Raw genomic sequence first — 14,312 nt, 5'->3', positions numbered from 1 at the left:
TTATATAAAAAGCAGTCGGTATTTTATAGACTATTAGATTTAAAATAAAGAGTTACGATTAACAATTGGAGAATTTCCAATTTCTCCTCAATTGGAGGGAATCTCAATTCGATAAATGGACTAGGCAATAATTAAGTCGGTGGATCTTTGCAGGAACAAGTATTCTCTTCAACTGATATGTTATTTTTATGGGAAAAATATAAAAAGCCACCCAAACTATTCACCGTTTACAATATAACCTTCTAATGTTCAAAAGGTACTAAAGTAACCCCAAACTACCAAAATATATTAAAAAAGTCACTTATATTTTTATATTCCTATAATACCCATATTCTTTTCACAAATAAAATAATAAAATAATTGTAAATAAAACCAGACAATTTTTTTTTTTTTAAAAAAAAAAAAACCAATGGGCGAATAAATACATAAAAAAAAAGAAGAAGAGTTTTTTAGAATAAATAATAAATAATATGTCACTATAGTTGGCCTAAATTACAAATTGCATCATGTCGTATTAAAGTAATATCAAAGGTACAGTTCTTGAGATATTCCAAAAAAAAAAAAGTACTAAATTAGCCCATCAAACTACCAAATTGATTTTACTTTAATATGATATGAAACAATTTGCAATTTAGGCCAATTATAGTGACTCATTATTTATTTATTCCAAAAAACTTATTATTATTTTTTTTGTATTTATTCGCTGATTTTTTATTTTAAAAATTGTTTAGTTTTTTTTTACAATTATTTTATTATTTTATTTGTTAAAAGAATATGGGTATTACAAGAATATAAAAGATAAGTGGCATTTTTTATGCATTTCGGTAGTTTTTGGGGCTACTTTAGTACTTTTTAAACATTTGAGGGTTATATTACAAACGACTGATAATTTGGGAGGCTTTTTTTATATATTTTCCTATTTTCATCGTGCAATAAAGGACATCTACATCGTCTCAACTCTTGCAGTTGCATGGGAAGTTAATTAATTAGAGTATTTCAAAGTACCCTACCCTAAAATATATAAGGGGGCATATTGGATGACAATTTTTAATCTCACCTATTGAATTAAACAACTAAGATTTTTCGTGTTAGGTTGTTAGCATGCACATGATGTGTCAAAATTGTCAATTTTAAATGTCATGTATTGGGTTTGAGTCGTGTTGAGATATTAAAACTATATAAGTCAACCTCAATCTGAACCGACTAATTTACACGATCCAACATAATCATATCAAGAATTACCGGCCCTATAAACACGTAACATTAACCTTAGATAAAATTAGGGATTAGAATATGGATTGGGTGACCAAGTCTTACGCGTAGATGATTCAATATGATCTTGCTGCCCACGACATGTAGCCCCGTATATAGGATAATTCAAATTCTCATCAAAATTCTAAATAATTGAGGTTGATTAATTCAAATACGTACACTCTAAAAAGAAAGTAGGATAATTCAATATCTTGTTTGTTGGCCAACGAGAGGCAAACATCAGTCACCTAACCGGCAAGATGCGTACAGACTTCAACTTCTCGAGTGGCTTTTGGTTTCGAAACTTGTAATTCAGGAAACAAATTAAAACGACTTACAGCTGAGGCCTCAGCCTCGAAATCAGTAGCAATCAGAAATGAGATAAAAACAAAAAATGGGTAAGACGACAATCTCGCAACAACTTGTATTATTGTGAAACAGATCATAGGGGGCCTTGAGTGACGTGGACGTGTTCCCGGTGTTGCCGACTTGCCGTGTTAGTTAATTTTACACCATCTCTCCTCTTTTTGTGTTTTTTCAATGCAGGATTGAAGGGACGGACGGCCTCGTAGAACGCTGCCTTCGATCAAAATCCTCACATGGAGATGGGATTTTAATTAGTATTTCACAGCTTCATCCGTGAATATTATTATGATTGACCCTTTATTATTATTATTATTATTTGGGGGAAATATTCGAAATAAAATAAAATGTATTACTTTATGATAAAATGTATAAGAAGAAGATTAATTTAAGGAGAAACTTCACTTACCCCCTATACTTTCGCGCTTTTTGCAGACACCCCCTTATTGTTTAAAACCTCTCACTTTGGTGTATCAAACTTTCGTTTCCTTTCAAATACCATTTTAATAAAAAATAAGGGCACGATTGTAATTTTCTACCATTTCCGTTAGGATTTAACAGAAAATCCTAACGGAAGGGGCAAAGTGAATGGAAACGAAAGTTGAATACACCAAAGTGAGAGGTTTTGAACAATTGAGGGATGTCTGCAAAAAGCGCGAAAGTATAGGGGGTAAGTGAAGTTCCCCCTTAATTTAATTTGTACTTGAATCCGATCTCATTTCCTTTTAGAATAATATATATATTCTATCAAAACTAACCCAATCCAATCCAGAAGATGCATGCACAGAAGATCAAAACATAAAACAAATATTATCCTTAGAAATAACAAAACAACCGAAATTGCCGTACCATGAAACTTTCTTATCCACAAACTGTATTACCCACCGGGCCACCCCTCTCTCTCTCTCTCTCTATCTTTTCAAGGAAGCATAGTGCCGTGGGCTGTGGTCAGCAACCAACGGCCATGGAATCTGAGAGAAGATACAACAAAAACTTTGGCAGAGTCTACCCTGGGCATGACTCATGAGTCAGCAGGCACGCAGCAGCCCGTGGGTGTTCGCCACGTGTCAGACCAATCCAAACAGCATCATTGAATTTGTGAAATACTTAAATAATAAAGTAATGAGATGGGACCCTGTGTGTGGTCGTTGGCATGACGTGGCCTTCTAACTTTCCACGTCGATTCAATCATCCACGCTTTTCTCCATATCCACATAATTAATATCTACCGAGCACACATTCTCTCATTTTTATCCCAAAACTTCATTAAAAAGTGAAAATAGGAGATTATATGAGTCGAACGTTCTAGCATTTGAAGTTTGAGGATAAAATTTACCAAAAAGTAATAATAAAAAATTTGAATTATTGAAGGGAGCATTATTTATATTAAAAAAATTAAACATGAATAATCCAAACAAAAGACAATTAATTAAGCTGCTATATCGGTTTAAATAATCCAAAACCTGAAAACCCCATCTAGAATAAAATAAATAAAGCGAACAAATTCAATAATTTTACGCGGTTCAACTTTGGCATTGTCACAGAGTGACACGTGGCTAGCACCTTTTTTTATTATTATTTTTTGAATAGTATTCCACGGTCCCTCCCCTATATATTTATCAGCTTCCCGTTTCCTAAAACTTCACAAACTCTTTTCCAAACAAAATTCACGGTTTCACTCTCACTTTGTGATCTCTCCGAGAGAGCTTTTTGTTGTTCAATTTTTGTTTTTAAAGTTTCTAATTGGGTTTCGTTTTCTGGGTTCGAAACTGCGTTTCGGGTAGTGAAAACCTTTTTTTTTTTAAAAAAAAAAAAAAAAAAAAACAAATCGGGTATGGAGGTTTCGATGATTGGGAGCTCTCAGGCGAAGATTTGGAAAACCGATTTGGCGTACAGGGAGCTGGGTTTTTCTGATCTGAAAGGTGTTGGGAAGGTGTTTTCTGCGAAGAGCAGGGTATGTTTCGAGCAGAGCCCGAGGTGGAGAAAGGCTCGAGTCCGATTCGCTTTGAAGGCTGTTCAGTCTGAACCGCTCCGGTCCGAGAAAGTCTCGGTTTGTACCAGAAGATCCAAATCGGTGAGTTCATTTTTCGTTAATTTATTTTTTATTTTTTATTTTAGTCGGTGATGCGTTTGGTTGCGGAGAAAAAAAATAATTATAACAATTTGAAATAAGTTTTAGTAAGTTACTTTTCGCATTTCATTTTTTTTTTCGTACTTCTTATGTATTAGCCTTGTTGCCCTTAACTTGAATACTACTTTTCCTTTTATTGAAGGAGATAATTGAGTAAAGATAGGAAAGATTTTTTTTTTCTTTTTTTTGTTACTACTATATTTTTAATATGCAATTAAAAAGATAGTTAATTAGAATGGGATTATTCGGTAGCTGTTGACTATATATATATGGTACGCATTCCAAAATTTAGAGTAATTATAGGAGGCCTACTTGTGTCCTACTAAGATTGATGTGGCTATTAAAATCACCATTGAGCTTGTGATTGATCATTATTGAATTTTGATCAATGGTGATTTGAATAGCCACATTATTCTTAGTAGGACACAAGTAGACCTTCTAGAATTACTCCAAAATTTATTCCCAAAAGTTGATTCTCAAATGATGTGTCATTATTCCATAAGTTGGTGACACATTTTTCAAAATAATAAATCTCATGAGATGGTAATACATCATTTGGGAACTAGCTTTTGAGAAGAAAATTTGGGATGTATAGCTTATATATATAAACCCTGAGAGATTAAAATAGGGAAATGCTATGTGCTTTATTGGTGTTCTTTTCTTATGTTCTTCTATCCTACGTGAATATTATTTTATAAAAAATAAAAAATAAAATTGCTCTTATTTCTCTCGCTTGGTCTTTATAAAATAATATTTACCTAGACTAGGAGGACAGAAGGAAAACATTATGAGAGCACCTAACATTTCTCATTAAATTATAAGTGATAAATTTTCTTTTTGGCCATTTTCCAGCTATTTCAAATTTACATGAGCTACTGGATGGGGTGTGAAAGGGACAGACAAATGATTGGAATTATAGGGCTATCTTGGTTTTGTTTGAAATTGTTTTTATGCAAATATTTGAAATGATATGTACGTTTCCTTGGTTCCCTTGCCAAGAGAATTAGGTATTAATGTGTCAACCTCATTAATCATGCTATCATAACATACATGCCAAAATTTGTATAGGATAATCAATTTAAGGCCTTCAGAAATGGGGATTCAGGATTCAGGATCCTATTAGGTTTCCTAGAACCATTTTTTTCAATTAACTGATTCAGATTTTGTCCCCTAATACAATTAATTAAGAAAAAAGATTAAAAACCCTATAGAGATGGTAAAATATGATTCATTTTCTCAAAAATAATTGTTAGAATTTTAAGACTCTAACTTGAAGTTAACCTATGAAATTTAGAGGATCCTAACTTACCAAACCCAGAGGAAGTAAATGGAAAACATACAACTGATTCACTTATTCTTCTTAAGTTATTGCTTAGAGAGTTCCTGCTCTTTTGACTTGATGTATTTCTTATGATACCAATTTAAAAATCTTGTTATCTTTGAATAATTTTTTGCAGCATGATGGTGTAAGATTATTTGTTGGGCTGCCCTTGGATGCGGTTTCCGACTGCAATGCAGTAAACCATGCTAAAGCAATTGCAGCTGGCCTGAAAGCTTTGAAGCTGTTGGGAGTGGAAGGTGTAGAGCTCCCAGTTTGGTGGGGAATAGTAGAGAAAGAAGCCATGGGGAAGTATGAGTGGTCAGGCTATCTTGCTCTTGCTGAGATGGTTCAGAAAGTTGGCCTCAAGCTTCATGTGTCTCTTTGCTTCCATGCATCTAAACAACCAAAAATATCACTCCCCAAGTGGGTATCCCGGATTGGCGAATCCCAACCCGGAATTTTTTTCACCGATCGGGCAGGACAGCATTACAAAGAGTGCCTATCATTAGCTGTTGGTGATCTTCCTGTGCTTGATGGGAAGACTCCGATCCAAGCATATCATGAATTTTGTGAGAGCTTTAAGTCTTCTTTCTCACCTTTCATGGGTTCCACAATCACGGTAAGAAGTTTGTTTCGAAAATTCTATAATCAACAGCAACTGTATTATTTCTTATTATGGGTACTGACAGTCCCCATGGTTATGGATTGCTATTTTTCAGGGCATCTCTATGGGTCTAGGACCAGATGGTGAGCTCCGATATCCTTCACACCACAGGCAAGCCAAAAGTAACAAAATCCCCGGAGTTGGAGAATTCCAGTGTTATGATAAAAACATGCTTAGCATTTTGAAGCAACATGCTGAAGCAACCGGTAATCCGTTATGGGGACTTGGCGGTCCTCACGATGCCCCGACTTATGACCAGTCGCCCAACTCGAACAACTTCTTCAGGGAAGATGGCGGATCATGGGAGTCTCCATATGCTGACTTCTTCCTTTCCTGGTACTCAAACCAGCTCATATCCCATGGAAATCGTCTCCTCTCCCTTGCCTCTTCAATTTTCAGTGAGACTGCAGCTACAGTATATGGCAAGGTGCCACTAATGCACTCTTGGTACAGAACCAGATCCCATCCATCTGAGCTTACTGCTGGGTACTATAACACGAGCAGTAGAGACGGTTATGAAGCGGTTGCAGAGATGTTTGCAAGGAATTCATGCAAAATGATTTTGCCTGGAATGGACCTGTCAGCTGAGCACCAGCCAAATGAGTCCCTCTCAAGTCCTGAGTTGTTACTTGCTGATATCAGGGCAAGTTGCAGAAAGCATGGAGTTGATGTTTCTGGACAAAACTCATCAGCTTCTGTGGCTCCCGGTGGCATGGAACAGATAAGGAAGAATTTGTTGGGTGAGAATGCTGTGGACTTGTTCACTTATCAGAGAATGGGAGCTTATTTTTTCTCTCCGGAGCATTTCCCTTCATTCACAGGGTTCGTCCGGAGTCTTCATCAACCAGAATTGGAATCAGATGATCTGCCTAAAGAAGAAAAAGAAGCTCTGCACGTAAGTTCAGAATCAGGCGTTCACATGCAAGCAGCTTAATTAGTAAGAGTGTTAGAAATATATTCCTGTAAATATAGAACAATATATCTATTTTTATCATTTGTATAATAAGACGTTATATAATTTGTACATCCTGGTTTAAACTTTAATGGAATAGAAAGCTCTAATTGTGTAGATAAATTTATCTTAAGCTTGCTCTTTCCTACAAGGATCTTGGCAGTTTGCCAGCTCCTCTCAAGTCTCAAGCCTACCCTCAGCAAAGAGGAAGCAGCTCTCTCTCTCTCTCTCTCTCTCATGGCCGCCAAAACCCCTCTCTCAAGCTTTCTAACAAAATTGACTCATCTCTTCTACTCTCCATGTTAGGCCTACTTTGGGTAAAGAGTGATTGAATTTTCTCATATATTCTCCTAGTATGATTTAATTTTGCATATCGTAGAACCAACTGGTCAGACTGGTCAATAGGAAAAAAGACACTTCGAAGTTTTATTTATGAAATTGTAAGCTTCAATAGAAATGTTATTCGTTTTAGGTCAACATATATTCATCGTTATTCGTTTTGAAACGTTTGTTCTCTCTCAACTCATCATCTTCCCAACTTTCTTCAACCCCGGAGTACTCCCATCTTTCTTCATTTTGTGCCTTTCATGCTCTTTCAGACTCATTATCCTCCCAACTTTCCTACCCTAAGTCCCCTTGCTCTCATCTCCCTTTTCTTCTCTATTCTCTTTTTCACACCCACCGCATCACTGCAACCATACGCTCATCTTCTCCTTTCCATGTCTTCGGCGTCTCCACACTATCGCATCGTCGTGCTCATCATCTTCCTTCCCTTCCACCGTACCATTGCTGCTCTGCACCCGCTTCACCATATCTTTTTCGTCTTCATCAGCAAAAACAAAGAGATCTATTGGAGATCTCTCTTCTGACACTTCTGCTCGACTCTGCCTTTGACATTTCGAAAGTGGAGGAGGCTAGGCAGAAATAGCCTCCATCCAAAAAGAGTTAGAATGTTTTTTTTCCAACTCTTCTGACCTTGGCGGAGGTGGAATGCCGAAACCCCATTTTCAACTCTGCCAACTCTAATGCACACCCTACAGCAGCTTATGTTGTTTTGCAAAGAAAAATCTAGGGGTGCAACCGCCCGCTAACCGCTAACCGCTATAACCGCCAACCGCCTAACCGTCTAACCGCATTAACCGCTAACCGCCTAACCGCCATAACCGTCTAGCGGTTAGCGGTTAGCGGTTATTGGGTCTACTAACCGTAACCGCTAACCGCTAACCGCATTTTTATATAATATATTTTTATAATTATAATTATAAAAATATTTATACATATAACATAATCACTTGATCATTAAATCACAATTTTTTTTTTAAAATAATTAAATCATAATTTGAGTATTAATATATTATCACTATAATTTATATGATTATATCACATGAGATTGATCATTAAATCATTTGATTATATAATAACAAATTATACATATATAATATGACATAACTCATAAGTATACCAATTCATACTAATACAACAATTAAATATCTGGAGACTTATTTCCAATGTATGTTATAAACTTATAAGTCTATATAAGTTTACATATGTATATGAATAATATAAATGTATAATATCAATACTTAATCATATGATTCAATGACAATTCAAATACTTTATTCAAAACTTCAAGTGAATCATATTATTAATGTACAATGATGATATGATTCGTATAATATCAAATTAAGTAATTGACATTGGATTAAACAATGATCAATGTGTTACTTATAAACACAATTTAAGTATTAATGTATTATCATTATAATTTTAGTAATTTATATATTATCACTATAATTGATATGATTATATCACATGATGACTTGATCATTAAATCATATGATTATATAATAATAAATAATACATATATAATATGACATAACTCATAAGTCATAAGTCTACAAGTTAATCATATGATTCATGTACAATGATAATCACAAGTGATTCAATTGAATTAAACAATATATTACTTATAACTACAAGTCTACAATTTAATTAAAGCATTATTAGATACTTTAGGAATTTAGGATTTAGGAGTTTGAACATTACCATTTACCATTAGATATTAAGTTCAATTCAAAGAAAAAAGATTATAAGTAAATATGATAAGAATTTAAATTATTAATCATATGAGTCATATGATATAATTTAATGAGACTATATAATTATATAATATCAAATTAAGTAATTGATATTAGATTCAACAATGTGTTACTTATAATCACAATTGAAGTATTAATGTATTTTTTGAACATTTTTTAGAAAAAGAAATTTAACCATTAATACATTAATCACAATTGAAGTATTAATGTATTAATGTATTTTGTGCCTTAATATTATTATGTTTAATATTATAATTTTTCTTCTTTTGATGTCCACAGGATTTGCTAGAGGACCAAATGAGAGGATTGATGAAGTTTTAATGTTTTATTTGTATCATTTAATGTTTTATTTGAACTTATTTTATATGCTTTGTGTTGAACTTTTTTTATATATTTTTTTATATGTTGTGACAGTTGTCTGAATTCTGAACTTTTTTTTGTATGTTGTGTTGAATTTTTTTTTTTTTTTTAAAAAAAAAAGTTAACCGGTTATGATTTAATATTTAAGGAAATTTTTTTAAAGTACAAGTAAATGTAAATTTTGGGTCAAATATTTTTGATTTTTCAATATGGGCACTTTTTATAGCAATTGGGCCCAAGCATATATTAAAAATACAATAAAAAAAATGAGGGTAAAAAAAAGCCCAAAAAGCCAAAAAAAAAAAAGCCCAATTTAAAAAAAGCGGTTAGCGGGCGGTTATCTATTTCACTAACCGCTAACCGGCGGTTAACCGCTAACCGCTAACCGGTAGGCGGTTAGCGGTTGCGGTTAGTGAAATCTACTAACCGCTAAGGCGGTTACGGTTAGCGGTTATTGCCACTAACCGCTAACCGTAACCGCCTTTGCACCCCTAGAAAAATCTATTGACCATGATCCATAAATCATGTTAGCATTGAACCCCGCACAGCATGGTATGGAAAATAAAAGTATATGGGCATGTGTTTCAATTCCATGCTCTACCCAAACCAGAAATTATATCATAATATAGTATGTATATTTGCATATCAGTATCTGAATTTCAGAAAAATTAAATTAAATAGCAGCACAACCACAATCGAAGGCACATTGTATAAAAAAAAAAGTTGCTATGTACACAAACAGACAAAATATACGAGGCCTGGAGGGTGAAAAACGTCCGAAGCTCAAGACTCTTGATTTCATAAACTCTTCCCACGATTTAACCAGAGTCTTCATACGGGGTATTGAAGTTAAAACCCTGAAATCTGCCTCTTTCTGCAACGGTGAAAGCCATGACACCATTTGCAATTGCCTTCTCCAAATAACTTCATTGCATTACAACATGCTATATTTCCTTCAAATTATGCTTGTCCTGGACCAATGGAAAGCCGTTTAGTTTGATTCATCTTTAGAATTATTAACATCTACAGTGAAAAATAATTATTAAAAATTATTATAGACCAGTAACTTTATCACTATCTACATCAAAGCACATAGAAGGCCTTAGAGGATCAAAACCATGGTCATTTAACAAAAGAAACAACAATAAATATGACCAAAGGAAAATGAAGGAATACATTAGATATTTCATAAGCTCGGTGGAGATGGTAGCAGCATGGCGTGTAAGTGAATGGCAGTAAATTGTCAAGCTGGCAAGTTGACAGTGTAGGGCTTAAACTTCATTAAGCCATTTATGCTCGAATGGCACTATCTAGATGGCTTAAACTTCATTAAGAGCATGTTTGAGATTGTATTTGAAAGGTCTAAAAGTGTTTTTAACACTCAAAAAGCCTATTTAAAAAAAAAAAGTACTCGTTTGATAAACAAATTTAAAAGTGCTTTTAAGAGTCCAAAAAGCCTAAAAATGGCCAAAAAGCACTTTTGACAAAAACTTCATTTTTAAGCTTTTGTCCGAAAGCTCTTTTTGACTTAAAAATTCTATTTCTCAAATACAATTCCAAACAGGCTCTAAGCCATTTATGCTCAAATGGCAGTATCTAGATAGCTTAAACTTCCTTAAGACAAGTTTCTAGTAGTTCAAGAAAAGCTTTGTAGCTCAGAATTTTGGAAGACTAAAGCTTCATGTCATGCCAATCATGTACTATAATCCGAAGGACTCGAAACACATTTAGCCATTTAGGTGCATCCATCAACTTGTACAAGATTACTCTAAAGTTTCTCTCGCTAGCAAGTCAAGCAATGTATCTAATATTTATGTTTGTAGAAAACAAAAGAGGGAGCATGGAAGTTGCCATGATGCCTTTTTGCAGCTTAGTTTTTCAGCTACATTCAAATTCTGGAATTTCAGCTTTAGATAAATACAAACCTGTTCAAACGTGTCATTCACAAGCAATCTTGGTGTCAAAGCTGCTAAGGCAGATTGCAAATGCCTGGAATGCCGATATAGGATACCGGTAATCCATGGTAAACAAGTCCTTCCCTACTTTCCCAAACTGGAGGATGATCTTCTCATGTTGTGGTCCAGTTGGACCATTTTCTGGAGAAGCTACCAATTGAAAGTTTTTCACTGAAGCAACTGTCACCCGTCCATGAAAGTTCAAACACCAACACTGGAGCTGCTCATGCCACCTGGGAGCCTTGTTTCTTAATACTAGCACTCCATCTTTCTGACTGGCCAATGGTCCAGATAAGATATTCTCCACACGACTTGATTTTGATCGGAAAAATGGCAGTGATGGAAAGAAATCTATATTGCTAACAGAAAACTCAGTCTGTGTGGGAGCTACTCCTCCAGGTTCAATTGCAGATGTGGGTATGGCATCCATGCTACACTGCATTCTCCTAGGACCCCTGCTTCTTATGTTATACAAAATCTATAAGTATCTGCAAGTTTGTTTATGAAAGTATGCAATTGCAAAAATTGGGAAAAAGCAGAGGAAAATCTCATCGATTATGGGCCTATTTGGGATTGCGTTAGAGGAGCTTAAAAGTGATTTTAATACTCGAAAAATCCATTTTAGGAAAAAAACACTCGTTTGGTAAAAAAATTAAAAGCGTTTTTAAGAGTCCAAAAAGCCTAAAAATGGCCAAAACGCACTTTTGACAAAAGCTTAAAAATGAAGCTTTGCCCAAAAGCACTTTTTGACTTAAAAGCTCTATATTTCAAACGCAATCCTAAACAAGCTCTATATCTATTATTCCTTCAGCAAAGAAAATATCTCCAAGTAGCTACACAAGCTTGTTCTTACCTAGAACCCAACACATTAAGTTCATACGAGATGTGAGCTACTGGATAGTTGCCAGCAGGGACCCTTGGTGAAACTTGTTTTGAATTCACTAGCCTAGTGGAGCGACTTTTCGTTATTTTTGCTCCCGCATGAGGTGGTTGCCCATCAAAGATTGTGAACTTTGTTCCCAAAAAGTTTGATCTAGCCAAAGAAACAGAATAAAAATATATGTATTAATAGTTGAGCCCGTGAGTGAACAAAAACATAGGTCACATCATACGCCTCTAAAAGCATACCTGAGTTTTCCAATGTAGGTGCCACTCCCCTTCGACATATCATCAGCATCCAGAGAAATGATATAACCTGTGCAGGTGGGGCGTCTCCACTTGCGTGCAGCAAGAAGGAATTTTCCATCATCAGCAAGGGCTGCAACGGAGACCGAAATTAACAAGCGGTTTGACTGAATGAATGAACTACTTAAACAGAACTAGATCAATTCTAGTCTGCAGTAAAAGCTTAGGAAAACAATCTAACCATGTACACTGGTAACTTACAAATAACAGTCTGAAGTAGTATAAAACTCTGATTCAAGATACCAGATGCTCACCATTAGTCAAACTGAGGAAAAGAAAATATGTCTGGGTGGACCGGTTCCGTTTTATAAAGCACTGGAGGAGGGAATCCCTTGGCCCGGGCTGCAAAAAAATTACCACAAAAACTTTGGCAATGCGTAGAAACTAAAGATAAAGAGTACGAATGAGATCGTGAAATTATTTTATTTGTTCATAAAAAAACATGGGATCTAAGCTTGCTTTTTCTACTTATATTGATTGAGTAAACCAGTCCATTTCAAGAAGCTCCCGAATCAGAACCTAGTCTAAATAATCGAAGTAATTATGACAAACAACAATTTTTACATGATTTTAGGTTTCTTGCTGTCACTAAATCCATTTTACAGTACATGGCATCTCACAGTAAATTAGAAGAATACAAAGTTGAACAAAATATCTATCTGGAAACCAAAAAAAAAAACTTTTTCAAAGCCAATCATCACAATGGACCTGCAACAATTGAAGCGGAAAGTGGTCCCCTAAAGAGCCTAGAATACTTTGGAAGCAAGTTTTTGAGCAATTTCCGATAGAAAAGCCTCAATGATTGTGAAAATGGGATAATTTTTGAGGTGGCCCCATGCATTATCAATACTATCATTCTAACCGGAAAAAATGGCTTAAACTCATTCTCGAACTAATCCTCTGCAGAAAAAGAAAAATAATAAATACTTCCCACAGAAATTACACACGATATAGAAAGATCACTAATCCAAAAACGAAAACTACAAACAAACCGCCCAAAATCAAATACTATCAGGCAAGAATTACTGAATATATTACATTCACAGTTTCACAATCCCAACTTCTAGACTTGAGTTCCACATCTCATGCGTAAAAATGTGACCTTGATTTTACAAATCCAGAAGTGAAAACTTAAAAAAAGCCCAGATACATAAATTTCAGCTAAAAAGAAAAAAAAAACCATGAAATTGTTTTCAATAAACCCAATTCCCATTCCAAACCAATTAACTCATAAAACCAACCAAACAAACAAAGAACCCATATCCCAGCCTCCAATTCCAATTCCGATACATCACATGTTTTTCCATTACCTGCTTGACAGAGATCGGGAAAGTGAGCTTTCCAGAGACCTCCGGAGCCTTGACGATCTCCCTAGTGATCTCCCGCCAGCTCCGGCAAACGCCGGCGCACGCGGCGACGCTCTTCCGTGGGGGCCAAGCGCTCTCTGAGGCCTCGATTCTCACGAGCACCTCCCTGAGCAGCTCCTGCGGCATGTTGGCCCAGCAGCTCTGGCTCAGCCCGTCGGTGACCGCCTCCACCACCCTGTCCTGCACCGCTCTCTCCGACCTCGACCTCATGTCCTGTATGATGCTCCGTATAATAGTCATGGCTGTAATTGCTACCACACCAGTTTCAGAGTTTTAGCTTTGGCTCCGTTGCACAGCTGGGTTACAGCCATGGGAGGTTTATTTATATAAAGGTTATTAGTGTGTAAATGTTAAGAGCAAATCTGTGAGAGAGAGAGTGTTGATGGGTTGCTTTGGGAGAGGGGCACGAGGGAATATTTTGCGGAGTTGGCTGATGGTGACGTTCTTTTGAGAAAAGGGTCGCAGTGTTCAGTATTGGGAAAAGTTAAAGACCCTGAACTTTTTTTTTTTTTTTTTCTTGTTTTGTTTCTATAAATTGATTTGGATACAAATTCTCCTAAACTAATTTCTAAAAATGATACTTATCACGTGAGAAGTATATATTTGTTTAGAGTAATTTTATACAACCGAGTTGATATGATAATGTCGATAAGCTTTTGGATTA

General features: G+C 35.4%; 2 protein-coding genes across 3 annotated transcripts; one reads left to right on the top strand and one right to left on the bottom strand.

Annotated features, from left to right (window-relative positions):
• The first annotated feature begins 3,269 nt into the window (after positions 1–3,269).
• On the top strand, positions 3,270–6,857 carry LOC132167214 (inactive beta-amylase 9). Its single transcript, XM_059578488.1, has 3 exons — positions 3,270–3,688; positions 5,203–5,685; positions 5,786–6,857. The coding sequence occupies exons 1-3, from the start codon at positions 3,449–3,451 to the stop codon at positions 6,662–6,664; spliced, it is 1,602 nt and encodes a 533-aa protein (XP_059434471.1). The 5' UTR covers positions 3,270–3,448; the 3' UTR covers positions 6,665–6,857.
• A 2,882-nt stretch (positions 6,858–9,739) lies between these two features.
• Positions 9,740–14,066, bottom strand: LOC132168101 (tubby-like F-box protein 3). 2 transcript variants are annotated; one of them, XM_059579440.1, is made up of 6 exons: positions 13,592–14,066; positions 12,536–12,623; positions 12,225–12,354; positions 11,950–12,129; positions 11,067–11,557; positions 9,740–10,112 (listed from the first exon to the last, which is right to left on the bottom strand). In XM_059579440.1, exons 1-5 carry the CDS (start codon positions 13,886–13,888, stop codon positions 11,080–11,082), a joined length of 1,173 nt encoding a protein of 390 aa, XP_059435423.1. In that variant the 5' UTR covers positions 13,889–14,066; the 3' UTR covers positions 9,740–10,112; positions 11,067–11,079. The 2 variants fall into 2 exon arrangements, with proteins under 2 accessions (XP_059435423.1, XP_059436102.1); XM_059580119.1 differs by having other exon boundaries at positions 11,067–11,551; positions 13,592–14,065.
• Positions 14,067–14,312: the final 246 nt, after the last annotated feature.

This window comes from Corylus avellana, chromosome ca1, assembly GCF_901000735.1.
Source record: "Corylus avellana chromosome ca1, CavTom2PMs-1.0".
Lineage (NCBI taxonomy): Eukaryota > Viridiplantae > Streptophyta > Magnoliopsida > Fagales > Betulaceae > Corylus > Corylus avellana.
The sequence above is the reverse complement of the archived record's forward strand: the minus strand, read 5'-3'. Positions and strand labels throughout refer to the sequence as shown.